Here is a 25,569-nt window from a genome sequence, read left to right as displayed (position 1 = left end):
TTGTCAGAAGGGAGATAATTTTATAGATTAGCTTGCATGTAAGGTACATTTCACATTGCCGAAATGCTGGGAATAAAAAGCCTAAGTTGATTATGAGCTGTTTGCTAAAATGTTGCAGGGGATATTATATATTTTGAAAGCAGTGGAGGTTGTAACTCAGTTTGAGCAATCCATACGTGCTGTCAAACTGACTAGAGAAGAACGGATGTAACATTTTTCTAGGGGTCCAAACACCTTTAACCTCCTATATACCTCTCTCTTTGCTTCATGTATGTATTTTATCCCATTTTAGTAGTGCTACAGTAATCAGCATGAAATTAAATGGCATAAAAATCAGAAAATGGTTTTTAATATTATTTTTAATTAGTTTTGCCACTATACATTTCTACCTTTAAATGCTGTATTGTGGGACAGCGAGGTCTAAAATGAAGGACAACATGTGGGACTTTCCAAATGAGGGACGAAGTAGGACATCACATTTTTAATACTTTCCCCACCCCTTCTCAACCTCAGTCCTTCAACGGCTCCTTTCTCTTCCTCAGCCTCAGGGCTTCCCCCTGCCTGTGCACATCTTTGCCTTTCCCCTGGTCATGCCACTAGGACCAAAGGTGCAAGTCTTTCTCTGCCAGGCTTCCTGTCACCATCTAGAGGAAGCATTGCAGAGAGGCCTGCTTTGTAGTGCCAGTAAGCCCCACACCTCCTGGGTGTGGTGTTCTGTTCCATCTAGTGGGGGTGGGGGAAGAGACAGAGAGAGAGAGATTGATTTGATTGAGCTACAGCCTTCGCTAAGAGCTGGTTGGCTTTTAGCTCATGTAGTAGAGGCTCTTGCACTAAGCTCCAGAGGCCTCAGGTTTGATCCCGATGACCAGGGTCTTGTCGGCGTTACAAGCGGGGGCTTGTCCGGGATTTCAACTGGGAAGTCTCTGAAGCTCGGAACGCGCTTCCTCAGCTAGGGGAAATATGTAACCCACACACCACCTGGGTGTGGTGTTCTGTCCCATCTAGTGGCACCGAGACCACTTAGAGGTTGAGTCTGCTCTACAGCCTTAGCTAAAAGCCAAAGAAAAGGACTACTTGTGGCAGAAATAAATTTGTTAGCCTCTAAGGTGCCACAAGTTCTCCTTTTCTTTTGAGAATACAGACTAACACGGCTGCTACTCTGAAGCTAATAGTCAGTTGCCTTTTAGCTCATGTGGTAGAGGCTCATGCACTAAGCTCCAAAAGCCTCAGGTTTGATCCCGCCCGCCGACGACTGGGGTCTGTTGGCGTTACCCTTCCTCCTCCTTTTCCCTATTGGCAGTGCTAGTGTATGTGCACAGCAGCCACTACTGCAGTGGGACCTGGTGGCAACCGGGCGGAATAGCAGGTCCTTGGTCCAAAGGCATCTGAGAAATGGTATATCCCACTTAGTGTGGGGCACTGGAGAAGTTTGCTAGAGCACAGTAGAAACAGAACCCTGTTTTCACATCGAATTTGTCCTTTTTTTCTTTATTTTTAGCAAGTTGATAAACCCTGGGGGCTTGAAACATTCTTTTAAAAAACCTGCTTGGGCCAGAATTGTCAAACTTGGGTGCTAAAGTTAGACGCTTTTATCCCTACTTACGCATTGAAATAAAAGATGGCAGATTTTCAGAGGTTCTGAGAACACACAGCTCCCATTGACTTCAGTGCAAATTGTTCATGCTGCGCACTTCCGAAAATGAGGTCACTTCTATTTAGCAGAGTAAATGAGGATCTAGGTACCTAACTTTAGGCATCCAATCTTGGTCTTACACTCTGAAGCACAATTCTGTTGCAAGGGGCAGATGCTCCAGAATCCTACAGTACACAGGACCTTGATATAAAACATCAAATTTCACTTTTTTCCAGGGACCTTTCTCAAGATAAGCCAAAAGTCCAGAGCTGCCAGTCTCCTTGTGGACTATATGTGCATCTGGTGAATGAGAAGTTACTGTTTATATCGGGGTGGTCAAACTTTCTGGCCCAAGGGCCACATCGGGGTGCAAAACTGTATGGCGGGCTGGGTAGGGAAGGCTGTGCCCCACAAACAGCCTGGCTTCCACCCCTGCACCCTATCCGCCCCCTCCCACTTCCCGCCCACTGACTGTCCCCCTCAGAACCTCCAACCCATCCAACCCACCCTGCTCCTTGTTCCCTGACTGCCCCCTCCTTGGACACCCCCCCCCGCCACTCCCTGTCCCCTGACTGCCTTGACCTATCCACACCCCCACCCCCTGACAGGCCCCCTGGGACCCCACCCCCATCCAACTCTCCCTGCTCCCTGTCCCCTGACTGCCCCCCCGGGACCCCCTACCCAACCCCCCCACTGCTGCGCACCACCGCATCATGCCACTCAGAGTGGCAGGAGCTTTCAGCCCCACTGCGTGCGTGGCGACGTGGCTGCAAGGGGGAGAGAATAGCAGGGGAGGGGCTGGGGATTAGCCTTCAGGGCTAGGACCTCAGGGGTCGGGCAGGACGGTCCTGTGGGCTGGATGTGGCCCCCAGGCCGTAGTTTGCCCACCTCTGGTTTATATGCATGTCTTAAATATCATAGCCCCAAAATAGATACAGCTTTCCAGGTCCTCGGAAAGGACAAAGAAGGAACAAATCACAATACATCCACTAAATCCCACATTCTTTGGAAAAACAGTACATAGGAATTGCCATATTGGATTGGATCTGTCCATCTAGTAGCTCTGCTGTCTCTGATCATCTGGTGCCAGATGTGTCAGATGAAGGTCATTAATGGAATAACCTACCATTAAGGGACATCTCCCTGCTCTTAAAAAAAATGCTATATAGTGTAACAGTGGATATTTTCATTTTCCATGTAGTGCAATGCACTAATCCTTTTTAAAATCCTGCTAGGGTCTTAGCCTCAAGCAATATCTTGTGACAGTGCATTTCACAGATTAACTTGGTATTTTTTTTTAAACAACATTTTTATCAGTTTTAAATTTGATACCTTTTAATTTCATTGCCCCCTTGTTCTTATGAGCTGAGTAAATAGAAACACCCAATTGTCTTCTCTATGCTATTCATTATTTTGTGTATTTCTATACTGTCCCCCTGGATTAACAGTCCTCATCATATAATGTTCACATAGGTGTCTTATAATTCTGTTTTTATTTATTATTTCAACCAATTACCTGTACTGAAGTAAAGTTCAGTGCTCTGTAGTTCACAGGATCACCCCTGAGCAAACTCGGTGGAACCAACACACAGGGGATTTGCTTAGTAGAGGGGAGAATCCCCAGGGCGTTCAGTTGATGTATGTATGCTGCATCTCTCACAGTCCCTTCATGTAGGGGATGTTCCTGGTGAAGAGAGCCATGGCCATGAGTGCCTACATGCTCTGACTATTCTTGGCTGTCAGAGTGGTCCCTTAGAGCCACAGAGAGCCAGGTATGAGTAAGAGCAGCTCAAACTGGCCACCAGAACAGGAGAAATGTAAAGATGGTATAAAGCTACCTTTTCCTCTGGGTCTCTGTTCCCGTTACAAGCTTAGCTTGGAATGGAGAAACCAGGCCAGTGTAGAGCTTCTATTCAAAGCAGGGTGGAAACCCTATCTACTGGCATTCTTAATTGATTCAGATATGCCCCAGCCAAGCCACACAACCTCCCCACCCAATAATTGCTCCTCTCCTAAACCGGTCCAGGCCTCTCACTTATTTTAGTCTCCTGTGGGGAGCTTTGGTGGCATTCTGCTCCCTTCTGGTGTCTTCACTGGGCTGATTAGCAGGGCCATTCCACCTCTGTCAAGGAACATTATTCCTCTCTATCTCCTCTCCTTGTGTTCTCCCATCTCTTTCCTTTCCCTGATTTTCCCCTTCTAAGTTCCCAACTCCTATCCCCAAATTTTCCAACTGATTTTTCCCTTCCCAATTTTAGATGAAGATTTCTTCTGGCAAGTGGCTTTCTCCCTTTAACACTGGTTAGCTGGAGAGTGGCTCTCAGGGCCACTCCCCTACCAGTATCAAACCATAGGAGAATAGAGGAGGCAATACTCCTCTGACAACAGGAGCTCTATGGAGAGGCTTGCCATTGGAACTGTTTCTGCAACTGCAATGTATTACTCAGTATACATTGCTTCTCTTCCTTGTCTGCAGTTCTATAGGCAGAATCCAAGCATGGGGGTCATACTCATGCCCAATCAAAGGCGCTCAGTAATTTTAAAGAGAAAAAATATTTTTTCCTTTTAAAAGAAATGCACTCAAGGCATCCTCAGTGGGTGCGTTTATTAACTCCTCCCCCTCTCGCCCCCCCTCTAAAAAATAGGTAGGTCAATGTAGGAAGTGTAAACAGCTTGAGAGAGTATCCCTTTAAATAATTTCATCATCAGCTTGCCTGTTGATAAAGATACCAGCAGAAGACTGGCAGGGAGAGGAGCATATTAAAATCTTACCATCAAATTGCCATGCGGGGATACACGTTTATCATTTAACGTGTTCTTTCCAGAGCCAGGCGGCTTTCGTCAATAATTAATTAATCAATTGAATTACAGGTTGCTTCCCACATAATGAATAGATTCTTCTGCCAGCTAGCATCAAGTAATCCAGGCCTGTTAAGTGTTTGTGCAGTGTGAGTATGAGCAGAGGGTGAGGAGAAGGGAGTGGGGGGGCTGGGAGGGGCAAACATTTGTCCAGAATTAATAGAATGGAAGGTAGAATCTTCTTTATATCAGGGTCTAGATGGGAAGAGAAGCCCCCATTGTGCATTGCAGTTTGGATCAGCAGATTGTCTTGCACTGAGCATTGCAAAGTTAATCTATACTTGATGTCATTCTGAATCTCTGGTCAACAGTTGGGTATTTAACTGTTTTTAACTGTTTTTTCGGCATTTTCTCCTTATTATGCTAGTTTTGCTTTAGGAATACTTAATTCTATTGAGATTTGATCTCAATGTTTTGGATTATTTTTCACCTCAGTAATTTAATTTATACTGGGATTTTTTTCCAGTAGCATTACAAAGGCCAACTGCTCTACAACTGTTAATTTCTTTAATAGGTCTTGGAGGAAAAACTGCACTGGTGTGTTAATTACTGTTTATAATACTTTGAGCAAAGTAGGCTATTAGCAATTAAAAAGGAGGATGTCTCCTTTATTTTCTACAATTTTTACAGTAGAAGCTGCATTTTATTTCTAGTAAGACAAAGGAGAGAGAGCAAATGGTGTATCTAATTCTGTAGAAAATCAGATTTTAAAATATCACAACAAACTTTGCAAACAGAGAAACTATGCCATGAATTGACTTCAGTTAAAGCTTGAGAAAGAGGAATGTTTAGAGAATTGTACGTGTCACTTCAAACTGACCAGTTTTGTTACTGAAAAGATAAAGTGTACAACTGGCAGAAAGTGAATAATGATTTTATATCCATTTTCAAGGTGTGAAGAGGATACAGAGTCTGTACATGAAGACCAAGCAGCAAACTCCATCCACAGGTATTTACTCTATATCTTATCTGAAAACCCTTGGCAAGGGATCTGACTTTTCTCTTTCATCCCCATCTATCAGGGATCATCTGTTAATGGTACCCAAAAACTCAAGGAACATCATCGCTGTGAATAAAAATTCTTCTAAATTACAGAATAGTTTAGTTTAAGTATTTTTGCGATGAAAATCACCCACGGTATATTTGTGTATTTCTGCTTTTGGACAACACAGCTTAACATTCCAGACAATTTAAAATTTAGACAATTTAAAACCAACTGTGTTTCAATATATTTATAGAACTGTCCATACAAGAGAGAGCAATCCACCCAGTAACAATAATAGCTACCCTGGACCAAACTTTCTATCCACAACCCATTTCCCTGGGGGAAAAGTTGGGGTTCGCACTGTGCCTACAAGGTTAACACATCCGGGCTCTAGTGAGCCAAGCAGGGAAAAGCTGGTTCATTAGCTGGGGTCCCAACACAGAGAACGCTGTGTCAACAGACTACTCTCTATTAAACTCCTGAGGGGCTCCAACTGAAGCATCTCTGATAATCTCAGCTCTGGGAGTTCAGACAGGGAAAGAGGTGATCTCGCAGGTAGTCAGGTCACAGATCCTAGGGCTTTATTGGTTAAAACTGACATCCTGGCTTCTATCTGAAAACTGGCAGCCAGTGTAGAGTACAGAGCATGGCCAGTAACCTATTCTCTCATGATGCACTGCTTAATAGGTGGGCAGCCCTACTCTCTCACTAGCTTAAATTTCCGAATGGTTTTGATGTGTAGTTCTATACAGAGTATATTAAAGGAGTCTAACCTCGAAGTAACAAAGGCATGGATAACTACAGCAAAGTCTGCATCTGGGTAGAAAGGTTGTACTCTGCTTGCCAAAGATGGAAGACTTCTGTCCTAGCCCCAGCTTTTACCTGAGCTCTCAAGAGTGTCCCAGGGTCTAATTAAACCACCGAGACTGTGAGTTGCTGTTCTGCATGGTAACCCTTTCCTGCAATCGGGATTCTGATATAATTTTCACCAACTTATCCAGCTGCCTCCCACAAACTACCAACCTTATCTCATTTTTTTTTCTGGACTAAGATACGGGGTTGGGGTGGGGGAAAGGAGTGTGAGTGGTGGATGCCTTCCTCTAGGGAGTGACAATGACTGCCTGTGAGGGAGTGGAGGGAAGGGCAGCAGTATGGCTGGGAACATGTCTGGAAGCCCACGAGGTAGGAAAAATGAGACTGGCATGCTTTCCCGCCTCTCAGCTCAAAACCTAGCCTACTCTGGCTGTCCAAATCCTACTTCATGTGCCCTTCTCTCTCCCTTATTTCAATAGACATGGAGGAAATCTAGTAGCCCATAGGAAAGGTAAGAAACTAAGTGGAAAGAGCAAGAAGATATGAAAGGAGGGGGCAGGGAGTTTGCAGAAAGAGGTCATGGATGTAGGAAGGAACGGTTTGTGTGAGAAGAAAGACCAAAATACTAGAAGAGCTACAGCTCTGCTAAACTAATGGCTTCCGAAGCCTGTGGCATTAGGTGATTATATGGGAAAAGATGCTTTTGACTTTTAGTAGGGAAGGCAAAAAGTAGCATCTCTAAGGCCATGTCTATGCTACAAACATTGGTTGATGCAAGTTATGTTGGCATAAAGCTGCCACAGTTAGTATATCACTCATGCATGTGCACTTGGCTCCTTGTGTTGGCACTGCATGTACTCATCAGGAGTACTTGGGTCAATGTGCGGTATCTTAGTGTGCAACTCACCACCATCTGGAGCACTGTCTCTTGGGAAACTTTGGCACTGCATAGTAGGGCAGAAGTGAGTTGCATAGGGGTGACTGGGAGCAAGGGGTCAAGTTCACATCAATCAGCTTTCTCCATTCTATAATGCCGTCCCTACCCCATAATTTTCAGGCCTTTTTTAAAAATCCCACAAAACCCAGCAGCACTTCTGTCTGTCTGCCATCTCTGACAGAAGCATGGAGCCTGAGCTCCCAAGAGTGTCTCAGGGTCTAATTAAACCACTCTTCACTATTGCACTATTGTCATGAGAACTGCAAACACAGGACGAATGATCTCTGGTATTTGCAGAGCCATAGGAAGAACCTCAGCAGTGGGGGGACATGACAATTTTGTGGAGGACAGATTGCTGTGGGACATAGCAAGAACCAATTCAAGGTTGTTGGTGGCATTCACGGGGAAGCTGCAGACAGTAGAATGCTGCTTCTAGGCCTGAGAAACGATCTCTGACTGCTGAGAATGCATTGTAATGCAGGTTCAGGATGATCGGCAGTAGCTCTAGAATATTCAGATGTGAAAGGCTACGTTCCTGGATCTGGATGCTGAGCTCTTCCCAGCTCTAGTGCAGGGATACCAGAATAAGATGCACTGACAGTTGACAAGCGAGTGGCGATTGCACTGTGGAAACTTGCAACTCCCAATTGCTGCCAGTCAGTAGGAAACCATTTTGGAGTTGGAAAATCCACATGTCATACAAGTATGCAGGGCCATTAATTGTGTTGTGCTACGCAAGACTGTGACTCTCAATAATGTACGTGATATAGTGGGACTCCCGAACTGCGGTGGTGCAATAGATATCACGTGTATCCCTATTTTGGCAACAGACCACCTTGCCCCAGAGTACTTCAACAGAAAGGGCTACTTTTCTATGGTTATGCAACCCTTGTGGATCACCAGGGATGCTTCACTGACATCAGTGTGGACTGGTCAGGGAAGGTTCATTACACACACATCTTTGTGAACATAGGACTGTTCAGAAAGCTGCAAGCAGGGACATTTTTTCATGACCAGCAGATTACCGTTGGTGATGATAAAAGCCAGTAGTGATCCAGGAGGACCCAGTCTATCCCTTGCTTCCTTGGCTTATGAAGTCATACACCAGCCACCTGAACAACACCAAGGAAAGATTCAGCTACCAGCTCAGCAGGGGCAGAATGGCAGCTGAATGTATTTTGGTGGCTGAAGGGATGCTGGTGGTGTTTATGCACAAGACTGGATTTCTGCAAGAGAAAAAAACCAGTGGTTATAGGTACCTGTTGTGTCCTGCATAATATCTGTGAAACAAAGGGGGAAAAATTGCTGCCATGGTGGAGATGGAGTGTCTGTCCCCTGAGTTTGTACAGCCAGCCACAAAGGCTATTAGAGCTCAATGCGGAGCTGTACAATCAGGGGAGGCCTTGAAAGAGCACTTTAGCAGTCAGCCTCAGCAATGCACTGGGTGGACTGTGCTCTACGTGTCCTGAAATTTTGGGGGCTGTTAGGAACTGTATAGTGCTTGGTGTACATTTATTAATATAACACTGTCTGGTAATGTGCCTATTAATTATATGGTGCTTGCTGTGAATTTATAATTATTACACTATGTTTGTCACTGATCCTATGAGTTTTTTGACCTCTACAATAACAGGTAGTGGGAGCTTTCAGTAGTGCTATGCATTCTTCAGCATATGTTATGAAATAATACAGATCAATTATTTACCAAAAATAGATTTTTATTACATAACAAAACCAGTGCAAAAAAAGTGCAATTAAAAAGACATTCAATAAAAACTTCTAAAATAAATTAATGGAACAGAACTTAATAAGGGGACAGAACATTCATGTCCATTTCAGTCCATTTTGGCTACCCATACAGCAACTGTGACTCTCACAAGCTATGGTTTTCCTACTGTCCCTTGATGTGCTCCCTGTCCTTTTTCTGCTGGAACTCCTGGGCCTTTCTTCTGTCTGCTCTTTCTTTCTCCAGGCTGTCTGCAATGTTCACCCACCAAGTACTCTGTTCACGGTCCAATGCAGCACTGGTTTGCATGATCTTGATGAACATCTCCTCCTGTGTCCTCTTCTTTCTCCTCCTTATCATGGTCAGGCAATCTGTGGGTATGGAGGAATGCACTGGCAGCATCTATGGATAAACACACAGAGGTTTCATTGTATGTATAGTGACAGCAGAAAGCACAAGTTAAGTTTCAGAACTTCCTTCCCTTTCTCTCCCTAACATTTTAAACAAGACATGCTTATTGCTACTTCCGCCTTGGAGCACCTGTGCACGACATGGCTATCCAATCCCAGCCATGGTGAGTATGGCCAAGGGCAGGTGTAGGGAAGGGGGGGATATGAGGAAAGAATTGTTTGGTGGCATGCAACAGTAAAATTTTGGCCCTATTTCTATGTATATGAGTGCATGTTAATGGTAGTGAGCACCAGTGCTGTTCTTCCCAGGTGATGGTGATTTTAGCTATCTCACTCCTGAGAGTAACGAAGGCATAGAGAGCACAGCAGCTACTTGTGTTCCTAAGCCACCTGGACCCATACTCTGCTAGCCTGTTTACTGCATTGGTACCTGATGAAGTCAACAGAGACCGGTGTGGGAACGTGTCCTATCATGGAGCAATAAGGCTGTCAATACTAGAAACCTTCAGAAGAAGATTGCAGAGTACCTCCAAGAAAGTTGCAACAAGATCTCTCTCAGGAGAATTCAAGGCACATACCTGTGTCTATAAACCAAGTACTGCTCATGGGCAGCCCAGCTAACTCTGCAGGGAATGAAAAGCAAATAACAGCTCCGCCTCTCTTAGTTATATTGTTACCTCTTCTAGTATAAGTCAATACCTGTGTCCTGCTATGCTGGGGTCAGGCACCAACTTGACATTTCAACATTACAATGGGAAATGCCTGCATATGCTTACCTGAAGTTCCTTCCCCTGAATAGGGCTCACCCATAGGAAGTTACTGGACTGTGTGGAGTCTTGGGCAGATTCTGGCTGGAATCTGGATAGCTTAGCTGGACCCCACAGCTAGCATAGCTGGACCCCACAGTTGCTTGTCCCCCATCTTCCTCCTCCTTGCCATTCACAACAAGGGGTCTGTGTCTTGGGCTCATTGGAGGGATCCACGTCACGCTGTGGGATGCTGGTGGGGTCTCTGCCAAGTATGCAGATCATTTTAAAAACAGCAGGTCTGTGGCACCAAATCGACTTTTGAGCTCCCTGCCCTTCTGGCAGGCCTGCTGCAGTTCCTTTGCTTTTACGCGGCCTTGCTGCTGATCCCTGATGTGCCCCTTCGCTGCCTGTCGATGTCCATGTTTCTACAACTACTCCGTAGCTATGCTTGCACAGCCTCTTCTCCCCACAGGCCCAGATGTTCATCTAAAGCATGGCGTGGCGTCAGCATGGTCAGTTGGGCAGTTGCACACAAGAAGGAAGAGCTGCTAGATGTGCATGTCGAGCTGCTAGATGTGCATGTCGAGTTGGGCAATCGGGAAAAGGCATTTCAAAAATATGCAGGGTTTATAAAGGGAGGGGGGCTGGCTTCTGCTCCCCAGGACCACAGGGCTATAGCGGTCAGTGTCAGGCATTGTGGCACAGCTTCTGGACGACTGCTAGGGTTGGCATAGATCACGGTGTCTGCACTCACACTATGTCGAGCGCAGTAGATCGACCGTGGCTCAAAGCCATTTGGGGAGCTGGTGTTACTGTGTTGCTGGAACAGGACGCTTACATCAGCGAGAAACACATTTGAATATAGATGTATGCACAACTAGGTCAGTGAAAGGCAACTTATGTCGACTTACCTTTATAGTGTAGCTCAGGCCTCACTGAGGCCACATAGTTTACAGGCACCTAAATTACAGTTGCTTAAGTTACTCTGTATACAAATGTGTACTAATGCATTTAGCATATGGTCGGATAATAAACTCCAGACTATAATGGAGACTTGTTTTATTAATGTACACAATGTTTAGCTCGTATATGTCCTTACCCTGGCAATGCTAACATATCAAAACTGAGACTTTGGCACCAGTCCTCCTCAGTATTGTTCTGAGAGATGGCTAAAATCCTGCCTTACACCTTTTGGTTTTATTTTCTTCTAGAGATGAAAACAACAAAGAAAACTATCCCAACAATACTACAGTCTTAGAGGACAGCCAACCAGCATTACAAGACACCCAGCAGCACGTGGAACAGACAGCCCATGACTGCACACTACGGGTTGGAATGGGCAACTTAAAATTAAGAAAGCCCAAAACCATTGCAAAACTAGAAAATGGGAAGAACCATGAAGAAAGTCAGGTAATAAAATAAAGCTGATCTGTTTTTGCTAGATATTTATGGTGCAGTGTCATAGCAGGAATATGTTTTAAATGCAAAGTGATGCAAATGATAGCATTATTAATCCCTGCTCTGACTCACCTCCACAATGATTTGGGCCATGTATCTGGTACAAGTGACACTGCAGTTGAAGTAATTCTTTCACTAAGGGAATCATGCAGAATCAGTGAGAATTCCCTGACATAGTGATTGTGAATCCACAACTTCTCACTGCTGTGAATAAGGTTGTCACAGTATGGCCCATAGTGAGGATGTGCAAATTATTTCTCCTTCTGAGTTATCTTCTTGTATTTCCTGGATGTGCTGGAATAATGGCAAGATCTTTCTCTTTTGTGGCTTGTGCTAGAGATTTAAACTGGGGTCTATGTCAAACCTCTAAATGCTGTAACGTTTTATTAATTCTTAATTATTAGGAGATATTTGGTAAGGTGGCTGGAAGATGTTACATCTCATCCCTTTATCCCATTCAGTAGTATGAAAAATTAGTGAAAATAATATACTCGGGGTATGTCTACACTACAGCTGAGAGTGACTCTCCCAGAAAGGGTAGACAGACTCTCACTGGTGTATCAGGAAAAGCAGCTCATCATGAGGGCATAAAGTAAGGTGGAGAGATGATTGGTCTCTTACCCTCTTGTTAATGATTTTTCTTGCTACCCTGAGTCTGGAGGGGAAACCCCCCCAATAAACCATGACATTTTCCTGTGATACAGTGCTTGGATTGGGAAACAAAAAAGTGATGAGTTCCACTCATACCTGCTGTTCCCCAGGTCCTGTTTCCAATCAGTGAGAAGCGTGGGTACCATTCTGCCCCCACCTCTGAACTGAGCACTGATGCAGTATCTCAGCGAACAGAATTAGCACTATGAATATGATTCGTCCCCACATAAAATAAATGTTACTTCATCACAGAAAGTTAAAGTACGCTCATCACTGATTAGGTTATACTTTGGGCCCTGATCCAGCAATGAGCTCTCCAGGGGCAGACCTCTTTGACTCATTGATTTCAGTGGAGTCTGCCCACATGGAACAGTTTGCTGGATTGAGGCTTTCTGGGAAAAAGGCGCACATTTTACAAACTCCTAGTTCACTCTCATATAAGAGAATATGCATTCACTAAGCCCCATCTGCAGGCCCGGTGTGGCTGCATGAGCCTCTAGATTCGTTTTGTTGTTTTCTTGAACCAAGTGCACATCTGGCACCCAGGCTGTTGTTTAAAGTGCTTATGAAAAGTAAGGGCTCTGCTTGTAGAAATGTTCAGGGGCAGGTTTTCAAGTCAAGAGCTCCAATATACTATAACCTTCAAACTCTAAAGCGCTTTGTCTGTTTTACTAACTGATTGTATCTAATCTGCTTCTTTCCATTCTGACTCTCTGCTTTACTTGAAATTGAAAACAAAGTGTTGTTGTTTTTCTAGTAGCTGCTGATTATATGGCAAGTTGTCATTATCTTGAAAAAGGGGAAGAGACTGATGCTTTGAAACAGTGTGCTACTGTGCACGCCTGGGCTCCTTCTAAACATATTGCCACCACCAAGCCTCTCAGCAAGCTCACAACTGTACACATAAGGCAGCCAATATGCATCTGGCTGGCTCTGCTGCCTAATTTTGTTCATTTGAAAATGAGAATGCTCTCCACAAAATGATTGTCATTCTAGCTCAAGTGATTCCCTATTTTTATTGACACAGAATGTTCCTTTAATGACATCCTCTCCCCAATTTCACTCCTACAATGCGTAAAGAAGCATTTATTCAAATCATGACAATATCTAATTACAGATTTTGCTTTGACATACCAGAGATTTGATGATTATTCACATCTCTGTGTTAGTAGCTACTAAGCTCTGAGCAGTTACAACACCTTGAGCTGCTCCTGACAGAATTTAGCTCTTTAATAACAGAACAAGTATTGAGCTATTGAGAGTTAGGGACAGAATTGGTGCACTTGTTTGATACACAGCAATCTGTGTGCATAGGGCCAGAGTCTATAAGTTTCCATCAGTGGAAACCCAGATGCATGGCTATGGTAGTGGAAAGGCTGTGTAGAGGGAGCGGTATCTCTGTATACATAAAAGAATAGGGCAGAAATTACAGGTGAACTGGTGCTGGGACATGTTGCAATGGCAGAGGTAAATCCTAGAAAAGTAACAGGATGTCAGACTAAAGATCAAAATAAAAATAGCACATGGCCAAAAATAAATCTATAAATGTTTATATGCCAATGCACGAAACTTACAAGGATGGGAGTAGGTGGGAAAGCAAACTAGAATACCTGGCAATGGAGCTTGATACGTGATCACATTTCGAAAGACCTCAGCACTCAGTTCCCGTTCTTGCCAGTGGGAGCTGTTTAGCATTGCGCACTACTGAAAATCTGGCCATTCATTAAGATGTCCAAAAGTGAGCCTGAGTTCTTTTGAACATATAGCCCATAATGGGCATTGTGAAACTTGAACAAATTTCAGAGATCAGTGGGATACTGGGATATGTGGCTATGAACTGAACAGGAAGGACAGATGTGGGAGAGAAGCATGAAACCTAAAAGATTCTATAGAGCTAGGGCTGGTCAATTTTCATGACATTTTTTCTAGGAAAAAAATGGAAACAAAGCATTTCAGAGTGGAGCCCTCTGATTTTTATTTTGAAAGGACTGTTTTAAAAATTATTATTTTATATTGGTTTGTAGTTTGTATATATTAATTTTTATTTTATATTATATGTTAATTTAAAAACCATTATTAAGCCCTTGTTTTAAAATAATATAAAATTATATAATACAATAAAGCATGCAAATAAAACAAAAATGTAAAAAAGCCAAACATTTTTATTAACCCAAAAGAAAATTTTTCAGAAATTTCATTTTGTGGCAAATATTCAAACTTTGATTTTTTCATTCTGATAATTTTGAAATGCCAGAATTTCCTGTGGATAGAAATTTTGACCAGCGCTATATAGAATCTAATGTGATAACATGTCTGAGTGAAGAGGACTATGTAGTTGAATCTGTACAGACACAAATGCCATGTGATAGACACAAATATACTAGTAGGGAGTATTGTAGCCTGCTATAAAGATGATTTAGAGACAACTTTGCACATAACGCAGAACTAGACCAAAGAATTTAATAGAGAATAATAGCCTTTCCATGGGCATTTTGAGCTGTACTGTAGATTTCAATAGCTGGTATATAATTCTCGATTAAATCCTAGTTGACAGTTCACAACAGTTATACAGAAATTATCATCTTCTGTTTAAAATCTATACATGTTTTTCTGTAAGGGTATGAAGACCTCGCATAAACCCCACCTACCAGAAAGGCTAAGGGGCGGGCAGAGTGGCATCACAACCTATCCTCCCTTAATGCGAATCCATTCTAGGGAATATGGGCAGGGGCATCAAGCACAGGGAGGTGAATTTACATCTCCATCAAACAGTTTGAGTGCATCAGGGAGAAGGCTCAGGGGAGACTTGATCAGACTATAAGAACCTACACAGGGAGCAGAAATTTGACAATACAGGGCTCTTCAATCTCTCAGACAAAGGTATAACAAGAACCAAAGGCTGGGAGTTGAACCTAGACAAATTCAGACTGGAAATAAAGTGCATTAATGGAGAGGGTAATTAACTATTGGAGAAACCTACCCAGGGTTGTGGTGGATTCTTTATGTCTGGAAATTTTTAAATCAAGATTGAAAATTTTTCTAAAAGATATGCTCTAGCTCAAGCACAGCTGTTGGATTTGAAACAGGAATTAATACAGGGAAGTCCTATGGCCAGATTTCAGCAGGAGGTCAGAGTAGATCATCACAATGGTTCTTTCTGGCCTTAAAATCTGTGGATCTATAAATGGTTCCTATGGTCTATATCTGTTTTGTTTCCCGGAGCCACTTTAGTGATTCTGAAGTATTAATCTACTATAAATCAAATGTTATGGGCCATTGGAATACCAAAATCAAGTATGTACAGTATATAGTCTGGAGAGACAATATAAGAAGTGAGGTTTTGGAATTCAAAGTCTGCTTTTCTTGATTAATCCCCTTCCTCTGTAGCTCATCTTTGATTCACATTAACATGAATTTGGATTATGAAATGATTCACCTTTAAATTCTTTACTGATTCTGAGCTCACCAGCTAATAAGTAGAGCAAATAAGTCCTATTTCTCAGTCTAATCACCAGGGTAAAGGACTAAGAAAAGTAAATGGTAACTTGACACAAATCCCAAGAAACAGAAATGCAGATGCTACATGAAATTCAGTACTTTGGTATAAATTAAATGGAAAAATACATTAATACAAAAGCACCCCTATTAATTCAACATTAAAGTTATGGTTTTAAACACACAAGAGTCAGAGAACTGAGTAATGCAGCTGTGTCAATATACACCGGCTGTGGGTGGCTTAGGCATGAAATTCTCACCAAGGTTTTAACTCTGCATCCATGCATAGATATATTTTTAATAGCATCTTTCATGACTCGATCATAGCTATTGATCAGTGAGGTAAAAAGAAAACTGGGTGCTCTGAGAAGGAGAGAGCATGTGGTTTCTGTCTCCGGCCAACCTTTTCTATGGGCAGGGCACCCTGCCTGTGGCCTTCTAGGACTAGTATGAAGTAAAAATGTTGCTGGAAGGAGTCCAGGGTGATCCTTGCATTGTTGTGCACCCCCAACATTTTCACTGTTTGATTTCCATATAAACCAGTTGCAGCGATTTGTAACTTTTTAAAGGCAATACTATAATGATACCTATTGGTACACTACCTATTTCTTATCCTGTTTGGAGTGGCTTGCATCCCAGGGGAGCTGCCAGCTTGGACCAGTCCCACGTTCAGGACTCAGAGCGAACAATTGCAATTGTGCCAGGTTTCTGAGTGGGAGAGCCAAAGAAGGAAGGCCTCAGCAGTCTCCCGCTTTGTGTACGGTACCTGTGCATGGGCTAGGAGTTCTTTGCTCTTTGGGCTAGGAGTTCTTTGGTGTTCTCACCTTTTAAAGAGCAAACAGTACTTTAACAGGGTACCATGTAGGCATGATTTTGCTAGTGTTAAAATTCACCACAAGAATGCAATTAAATAAGTGAATGTGGTATTCACTACTGATTCCTTAAATGAGCTGATGAGGATGAGGCAAATGAGTTGAAAGGTTCAGAAAACACCAAGATGCACTATTTTATGCATCCATTAACGTTTTAAGGACCTCCTCCAGTGCCTGGCTGTTTTTATCTTACCACCTGTGACATTGGTCTGGGTGATCCCCAAAATAAGAGGCCTTCTGTCACGGTCTGCTCTGTAACCTTGGGTGTGTTAATGCTGTGCTGCTATGGATCAGATCCCTGACATCAGCAGCAAAAAAGACTCACTCTGACATATACTCTCCTCATAATTTGCACACCAGAGACCTGCTTGGGGTAAAAAAAACACAAACCCTAAAAGCTTATTTGAGAGAAAAAAATCATAGATGAAATAGCAGGGGAAGCAAACATACAAGTTGCACAGAAAATAAACATAAAGACACAACCTCAGGCTTTACACCTCTATATTAGGTAAAATCTCTTCTCTAATACAAGTTACTTATTGCCTTTGAACAGTTTCCCAGTGTACCCCCTAATGTATAGAGGGGATACAGCATTTTACAGGCTCCTGCCTGACTGCCGACCACCCCACTGTGAGAAGGAGCTGAATGTTACAGCACAAATTATGAGCACCATTTATATATTCACTAATATTTTAAATTCATAACCACAGTCTGTAAACATATCTCATAATGATTGTTAAGTTCAGAACATTACCTGCTTTCATAAAAGGCCTTAGTTGACATATATTTATAGCACAATGACATTGTGTACGATCAGTTGATTCAACTGCTTTTTGGGGGAGGGGGGTTTCAACCTGCCTGTTCTCCCCATGGGGTGTCTGGACCCTGACTGACACTTAGCCATGACACCTTGTGCTTTGATACTATCAGATTTCATAAGTCAAAGAAAGTGGGTCCAGTTCAAGATTTGGATGGGAGATCTGTGTTAAATTGTACATATGGTTCAGCAGAAGACATTCTTCCCTCCAGGTCTGTACAAAACAGCCTCAGCATAATAGCAGGAAGGGACACTGCACTATCAGAGATGCTCTCTTTCAGGTGAAATGTAAAATCGAGGTCCTGAACACATGTGGTTTATAAGGAGCCAATTGCATCTTTCTAAGAATAGTGTACATCATCTTAGGATTATGGTGTAACCCTAACAGAAACAAACTTGATTTTTAGGCAATTTTGTACCAGAATTGTGCTTTTGTAGTGCAACAAAATCCAACCTTTGTGTGTCAAGGGCATCCAATAGTATTATATTTCATTGTAATGTATTTGTTTCTCCTTATCTTTGGGTTAAGATTTATGAATGTTGCGTGTGGTAAATGGCATGTGAAAAAGAGAAATCTCTGGTCACTGCCGAGAAGACACAGTGCTGTGTAATCACTACTGTGGTATTTGCTGTACACTTGACACACTATTCAGGCAACAAGAAAATTCAGGCAACAAGAAAACACTATTCAGGCAACATTCTTCTTAAAAAATCTGAAGATAAATCAGTTTGGGATATTCCTTTTTCCTTCCATGAGCTAAAACTTCTGGAAGAGACACACAAAACATCCTGATATGCTGGGTCCCCGTTCTGCCAGTGCTTTTTAATTACTGGGTAAAAATGAAATAAATTCTAAAAAATAAATGTGTACATGTTTAAGTGAATTAAGTTGGGTTTCTGTTGCCTTTCAATTCATTGCCCCAGTCACAACAAACTGAAACTGATGGTGGTGGTACCAGGAAGTCCGAGAGAAGATTGCATGGCTGAGGGTTGCTTATGAGAGAGAGGGAAGCCTTTTACAATTATACAAGGGGACAGATTTTGCTCTTCTTTACAAAGGATCTTCCCCATGTGCTGAACTCTTATGGTCCAACTCAGCCTTGGAAGGTTGAACTAGCTAATCTAGTGGTGGAGCATAGACAGTGGAGGACAGAGGGTTTTGTGACTTCACTGGAACTTAGGAGATGTCTGTGTAAGTGCAAATTCTGCTACAGACTTACTGCATGACCTTGGGCAAGTCACTAACTCTCACCAGGCCTCAGTTCCCCTTACGTAAAATGGTGCTGATAATACTTCCTTTCTTCCACACTTTCTCTTGTCTATGTAGATGGTAATCTCTTCGGGGCAGGGACTGTTTCTCACTACGTGTATGTACAGCATCTAGCACAATACAGTCCTTGTCTCATCTGGGGCCTCTCACTGCTGTTGTAACACAAATAATAGTAAAATGCCTATTCTGCCCAAGGACTACAAAACATTCCAAGGTTTGGGGGTAAATAGAGTCAGCTGAACTGGTTCAGCCTGCTTTTACCTTGAGCTTTAATTAAAACAGTTGTGTTGACCTATTCTGTCTCCAAGAGTATATCATCATTTTATATAACCCAGGGAAAATCTTGTTTAGCTAATAATGGAAAAACTGGAACAGCTGCAAAAAGTGCCAGTCACTGTAATGTGGATCTCTGTTACCATTTTTGGATAAAATATTAGTCATTCAATGCTAAACTAAATTAAATAAATACAGGGGGATCTATGTCATAAAGCTCTGAAGGACATTTTTTTAAAAAAAGGAAACTAACAAACAAGGTTTCTTAGTAACCCCATGAAAGTCAAGTAGCATATTATCTTGCCCAGAACAAATGGTAGTTGGCATGCACCAAAGCCGTCTTATACATGAATCAAAAATATTGTTATAGTGTCCTAGGCTGCTGCGGTAAACATAGTGACAGTAGATCTTGCAGGTTCTGAACGATCACTTCTTGGACTTGAGGTTCTATCCTGAAGTAGAAACCACAAGTATAATCTCTTCTTATTAGCAACTTGAGGCCTGATTCCTGTCCCACTTACTCCACTCTGAATCAGGAATAACTCAATTGAACTCATCCCTCAACATAAAAAACTTCAAAGGGACATCCACTGAGAGTATCTCCTAAGCAGAGACATTTTAGAAATTGCCTTAAATTCTGTAGTTTTTGAATAGGCAGCAGTGTGAACAGAAATGTGTTCATGTAAAGATGGGTTCCCAATATAGTGCACATTTAAACAAACCTCATGGGTAATGTGTCAGACACAGGACAGACAGAGAAGCAAATGAAAACAGGCATTTTTGCTGTTGAAGCAGTAGGGGTCTCTGAGGTATATGAACCCTACATGGCAACCACCAAAAATAGGTTGATGACAGTGCTACATTTGTAATGAAAGAGTTGCTGGGACTCCAGCAGTTTTTTTTTTGTTTTTTTTTTACTTTTATAACTGATGAGGCAAGCCTAGAGGTGCCAAGACACCTGGCTCAGCCCTGGAACAAATTAAGCACTGGTTGATGGACAGAGTGTCTACCTCCACTCCTGTGACTAATTGCCTGAGTAGCAACAGCTGGAGTGAAAGCCTTCCACCTAGGCAGAAGGAATCAGCCGACAGAGTGGGTGAGGAGTACCCTGAGAAACTTCTCAGCAAGGGTTGGCAATGAACCACCTAAGGTACGGACCCAGCAACTCCCGCAGAGGGTAGGGTGAGATTGCTGGGAATAGCAGCTAGGTGTATTTCTTTCCCTCCACCCTACAAAGTAGGGGAAAGGGTTGGACTTAGAGGTCTATGTAGTCAGGCCCTTAGCTTAGGACAGGGAGCTAAAGAATAGCCAACATTGGCCAGAAAACTAGGAGAACAAGATCTTAAAGGGCCAGAGTACCTTTTCGTTGCTCCTGGACAGAGAGGAGGGGGCTTCATTCTGCAAACTCTTCCATGAGTAGTCTCACTGAAGTCATTCGGTGGATTTCTAGGGTTGGGCCCTAAAACAGCAGCAAAATAAAATACTCTAGCAGTGGAAACAAACATGTTACTGTGCAAAGTACATTTATTTTCAGATTTCTAAATTGCTAGCATAATAATGGAGAAGAAAAATAATAATGGAGAAGAAAAAATTTATTTGCCCTTTTAAATTTTCAGAACACTGTATCAACTTACTAATCTTTATAACACCCCTGTGTGATAGGGAGGTATTATTACTCCATTTTGCACATAACAAAACTGAGGCAGAGACTGTTTGAGTGACTAATTCAAGTCCACAGGGCTAGGTTTCGAGACCCTGAGCTAAAATTCAAGCCTTCCTAATTCCCAGTCCTGGATTCCATTCACGAAACCAACCTGGCTTCCCCACCCCCCACCCCCGACACACAGCATCCCCATGGCAAGGTGACTGAATCAACAGATTCCGTCCCACGCACCTTCCCTCACTCTAAAGTAAGATTTTTTTAGTAAATAAAGTAAATTAGTAAACTGAAAAAATCAGTTGCAAATTTGAAAGCTGATCCTACAAACCCTTACTCATATGAACCAAGATTACTTTTGTGAGTCAGGGTTTTCAAGATGGGGCCCATACTAGAAATCTTTCTCGTTATTTGATTGAATGATCTGGAATCAAATATAAATATTTATAGATAAACATATTGAGCAGTAAGTGTAGGACACACATTGATGTCTGCTGTCTAAATAATGAATGAATAGAAACAGAAGATTTGTCCCATTGGTTCTTTTTGTACACAATCTGCTTTCAGAAAACATTGTACAATGAAGAATGACAGTGGTTTGGGACCTTTTATAGTTATTGCTATCCATTTGTTATTACCATAGTCAGGGGAATAACTCTTTAAAAAATCAGTATAGAGCATTCTCTCCCCCTGCCTCCCGCCCCATGAGCTTTGTTTCCTTCAGCTGTTTTTTGTTTTTTGGTTTTTTTTTTAAAGCAAAATGTTCACATCAGCCAGGCCTGTGCTGACAGGGTGCTCTGTTGGTTTCTGCAGGAGAAGGAGAATGTATTGCCAGGATTCTCAGAATGTCAGGGGAAAACAGGAATGTCTGCTAATGACTACACCCAGAACGTGGCTTTCAGATGCCAGGAAACAGTCGTAAACCTTCAACCAAGGTAGGCTTTAACTGCAAGAAATGCCAATGTGTATGCTGCCTGCTGTATAAAATATTCAAGTTCCTGACTTTCATTGGCAGTTGTATTCTTTATTTAGAGTCCTAGAGCTGTTCACAGATAGTAAAGCGGATGGAGATAACATACTTCTTTAACTTTAAATTTCCAAGCAAGATGAACATCTGTTCCCTCATCTTAATTCAGAACTTTCAATTCCCTTGGGCCAGTTTCAGAAACATCCTGTCACTTTCCCCTCCTCCCTTGCCTCACTGATTCTCAGATCTGTGTTTCTACTGAGAAGTCAGGGAATGGCAAGCGCAGGCATAGTTTTGATACTGTGATTCACTTAGGGATAAATCAGGCCCTGAATGCAGTGGAATCAGTCTAGTTCCATCAGGGAGGGTCCCATGCAGTGCAGCCCCACCCCCTGTTCACCTCAGAGCTCAATGGGGATTCCTTGGGCCCTATACAAGAGGTGTTTGCAGTGCAGGGGACTACACAGATTCATGACCTAACTCACCCCCATTTAATGGGGCACAGCAATTTGGGAGCTACTGTAGCCAAAGATCCATAGCAGCTATGAAGCAGCCTAGAGGAAGGACTCCTTTCTGTTTCAGCCTACATAGCCTCCCCAGTGTCCAATGTGTTCACGTAGATTATGTCACAAGGAGAAGATTTGGCCCTTATTGACAGGATTGGATTCAGTGTTGAAGATTACACTGTGCTGAGCCTGCAGTTCTTAAGTCACCACTTTAAAAATCAGTCTGAAACACCAGATCTCTTACAGGATGGCTCAACACCACTAAGCTGGATATAATGGTTCTCTTGGGTGAACGTAGGAGGGACTGTCTTGTATATTTTCTTTTTTCACTGTCTCAAGTGGCACCCCGCGTTTAGTACTTTTAGTGCCTGAATCAGGAGAGGGTACCAACCCCAGTCACTCTGAAGTCCCTAGTGCCAACTGTTCATAAAAACACGCTGAGTAGTGTCCCTACTGCATCTTGCTGGAGAATATTATCCAATCTATGCAAGGGGCCAAGTGGCAAGAGGAGTCAGGAAAAGAATCACTTTTTAGAGGGCCTGTAGAAGCAGCTTTCTTCCCCAGAGTGCTGGATGGGTCAGGGGACAGCTCATGGAAATATATAGTGCTTTTCCCTTCTCAGGCACTGGTTCAAATTGGGACTAGGTTAGTAGTGACAATTCTAGTCTAATGGCAGTTTGGTGCTTTATGTGAAATAAGCTGATCGCCTTCAGTTATGTTTTTTAGTAAGCAACCATCCCAAATGACACTAATTCACACTCTTGGGCGCAGTCTTAATAGAGTAGCCGAGGATTTAATTGGCTTTCAAAGTGAACTGCTTTCAGCCTCTACTGCTGGTATCCCCAGTATAAGTTGATGCACAGTAATGTGGGCTAGATCCATTCAGGCTTCTGCAGGTCTAATACCTGAGGGAGGGCACTAATAAATTATCCAAGGGACAGTGGTGCAAAAATGCTGCAACTGGCTTATGGCAGGGTGGACGTAGAGGGCTAGCGCGGTGAGTGCTGCTGGTCAGTGGGAGTATGTGATCGTGACAGAAATCAGGGAGGGTGCTGATGTCAGCGGTACACCCTGGCATAGGCCTGGATCTTAAAGCTATTTAAGTGGCTAACTGCCATTGATTTCAATGGGTGTTAGATAGCTAAATACATTTGAAGATCTGGGCCACAGTTCCCCTGGCAGGAAGCTGCTGGTTGCCTTCACTGTGCTAGAAGGAGGAACTCAAGGAGGTTAGTCGCTAGAAGGAGGAACTCACTGAGGTGAGTTCTTGGGACTTACCTATCAGAGAAAGGTGTAATTCATAGCTCCCTGTACTACATTAAGTGAATCTGTCCCCTGGTATCTAACTTGTATAAGTTTTGCGAGCTCATGTTCAATCTCCCAATTTGAACCAGTGTCTTAAGAGTTGAAAACTACTATGCATTTTCATTAGGTGTGCCCTGACCCATGTCCTAGGTAGCTAAACGACGCTTAGGAAATTTTCTCTGACACAGAAGCTTAAATGAACATACCATAAGGCAGCAAGGCTAAGAAAATGACTTGTTATGGTCATTCCTCTTGTTAAAGTTTACTTAAAATACTGAGCACAATGGCATCCCTCATTTCAGAATTCAGATACTTATAGCACAGCATTTCTAAAACTCGGGTGCGTGGACCCCTGGGCTGTGGCTTCTAGGTGGGGGGGCAGAGGGGTCTCTGCACACTGCCCCTGCCCACAGGCACCCCCCACCCCCGCCACAACTCCCATTGGCCACAGTTCCTGGCCAATGGGAGCTGCAGAATCGACGCTCAGGGCGGGGGCAGCACGCCCCCCTGCACCTCCCCCCAACCTAGGAGCCACAGCCAGAGGAATGTGCCGGTTGCTTTCGGGAGCATCCTGAGGTAAGCTCCTCACCCTCTCCCACAACCCAACCCCCCTGCCCCTGCCCCAGCCCAGAGCCTGCACCCAGACTCCCTCCCAGAGCCCATATCCCCTCCTGAACTCAAACCCCTTCCCCAGCCTGGTGAAAGTGAGTGAGGGTGGAGGAGAGGGAGCGACAGAGGGGGGGCAATGGAGTGAGCAGGGGTGGGGCCTCGGAGAAGGGGCAGGGTTGGGGCACCAGGGAAGGAGTGCGGAAGGGGCCAGGCAAGGGCTGGTGCGGGCGGTTGGTGGTCCCTGAAAAATTTTTAATCAAAATGTGGGTCCTTGGGTTGCTAAAGTTTAACAACCGCTTAATATAGCCAATATTTATAGCTGAAGGCAATTACTCAATCAGTTCTGGATGGGATGAAGGAGGGGTCTTGTGATTAAGGCACAGGACAGGGGGTGAGGAGGTGCTGGCTAACTATGTCCCAGACTTTCTGTGTGTCCTTGAGCAAATCATTTACTTCCTTTGTGTCTCATCTTTTCTATCTGTAAAATGGGGATATTAATACTTACTTTCCTAACTTGCAGTGGTGTTATGAGGGTAGCCTCTTTAATGTTTGTGGGCAGGCTGAGGTCCTTGGTCTGAAGGTGCTGTAGAAATTCTTATTTACTTTGTTCTTCTAAGAAGATTCCCTTTATGGATGTGATATCATAGCTGTTCTTTAAAAAAAGAAGTTAAAGTGAGAAATGGTAATTGCGGGCAGAGCTGATAGCACTGCCTCTAGTTGTTTGCATAACACTTTCCACTACAGTAAAACCCCTATTTTATTAATTAACTGGGAATTGAGGTGTTCATAAAATTAAACATCTCAAAATTACAGTATGTACCACGTGTAAGTTAATTTAATATAATGATAATGTGTATATTTCTTACCATTCAATGCATACAGTGTGCCTATTACAATCTTGCTAATGGATTGCACTACATCAAACAGTACTATACATACATACCGTGCTGTTAGTGTCCCTGTAGTCATTGGTGAAATAAATTACTGAAGGTCAGTACACGCACACTCTGAGTGTGTGGCACCTCTGCTCACTGCTTAAGCACATACACATGTACCTTGTAGATCAAGAGATAAAAATGGTTTATCTAACGAGTCGTTCATATAATGAGAGTTCTACTATTTAAGATCCTGTTTTCAATTGTTTATAACTTTGAAAAACTTGAAGCATCTGGGCTGAAATATTCCATCGTGGATGGTTGTTCCAGGCCGAAGAAACAGTGGTGGGTTTTTGTTTGTTTTAACTTTCAACAAAATCGGTTCAGAATGAGGCTAAATGAAAATATATTGTATTTGCCTCACCTCAGGCAGCTCCTGGAAGCAGTGGCATGTCCCCCATTTGACTCCTACATGGAGGCGCAGGCCAGGCTGCTCTATGCAGTGGCCCGTCTGCAGGTGCCACCCCCGCATCTCCCATTGGCCATGGTTCCCGGCCAGTGGGAGCTACGGAGCTGGAGCCTGGGGCGGGGGAAGCGCGCGGAGCCCTCTGGATGCCCCTACATGTAGGAGCCAGATGGGGGACGTGCCGCTGCTTCCGGGAGCTGTGTGGAGGCCACAGCAGACAGGGAGCCTGCCTTAGC

At 43.3% G+C, this 25,569-nt stretch overlaps 1 protein-coding gene and 1 long non-coding RNA gene across 7 annotated transcripts in view; one reads left to right on the top strand and one right to left on the bottom strand.

The window, feature by feature from the left end:
- The window catches only part of FAM13C (family with sequence similarity 13 member C), a 199,984-nt gene that overhangs the window by 104,396 nt on the left and 70,019 nt on the right, over positions 1-25,569 (top strand). For all 6 annotated transcript variants that reach the window (XM_073353371.2, XM_073353370.2, XM_078853799.1 and 3 more), the window contains 3 exons: positions 5,385-5,441; positions 11,324-11,522; positions 21,419-21,540. In XM_073353371.2, coding sequence (XP_073209472.1) covers positions 5,385-5,441; positions 11,324-11,522; positions 21,419-21,540 — 378 coding nt within the window. The remainder of the gene's footprint in view (positions 1-5,384; positions 5,442-11,323; positions 11,523-21,418; positions 21,541-25,569) is intronic.
- On the bottom strand, positions 8,967-24,728 carry LOC140914766 (uncharacterized). The gene is made up of 3 exons (XR_012159975.1): positions 24,498-24,728; positions 20,308-20,407; positions 8,967-9,355 (listed from the first exon to the last, which is right to left on the bottom strand). It is a non-coding gene; the product is annotated as an uncharacterized LOC140914766 (long non-coding RNA).

The sequence above is a fragment of the Lepidochelys kempii genome, chromosome 7 (assembly GCF_965140285.1).
Source record: "Lepidochelys kempii isolate rLepKem1 chromosome 7, rLepKem1.hap1, whole genome shotgun sequence".
Lineage (NCBI taxonomy): Eukaryota > Metazoa > Chordata > Testudines > Cheloniidae > Lepidochelys > Lepidochelys kempii.
This window is presented reverse-complemented; position numbering and strand designations above follow the sequence as displayed.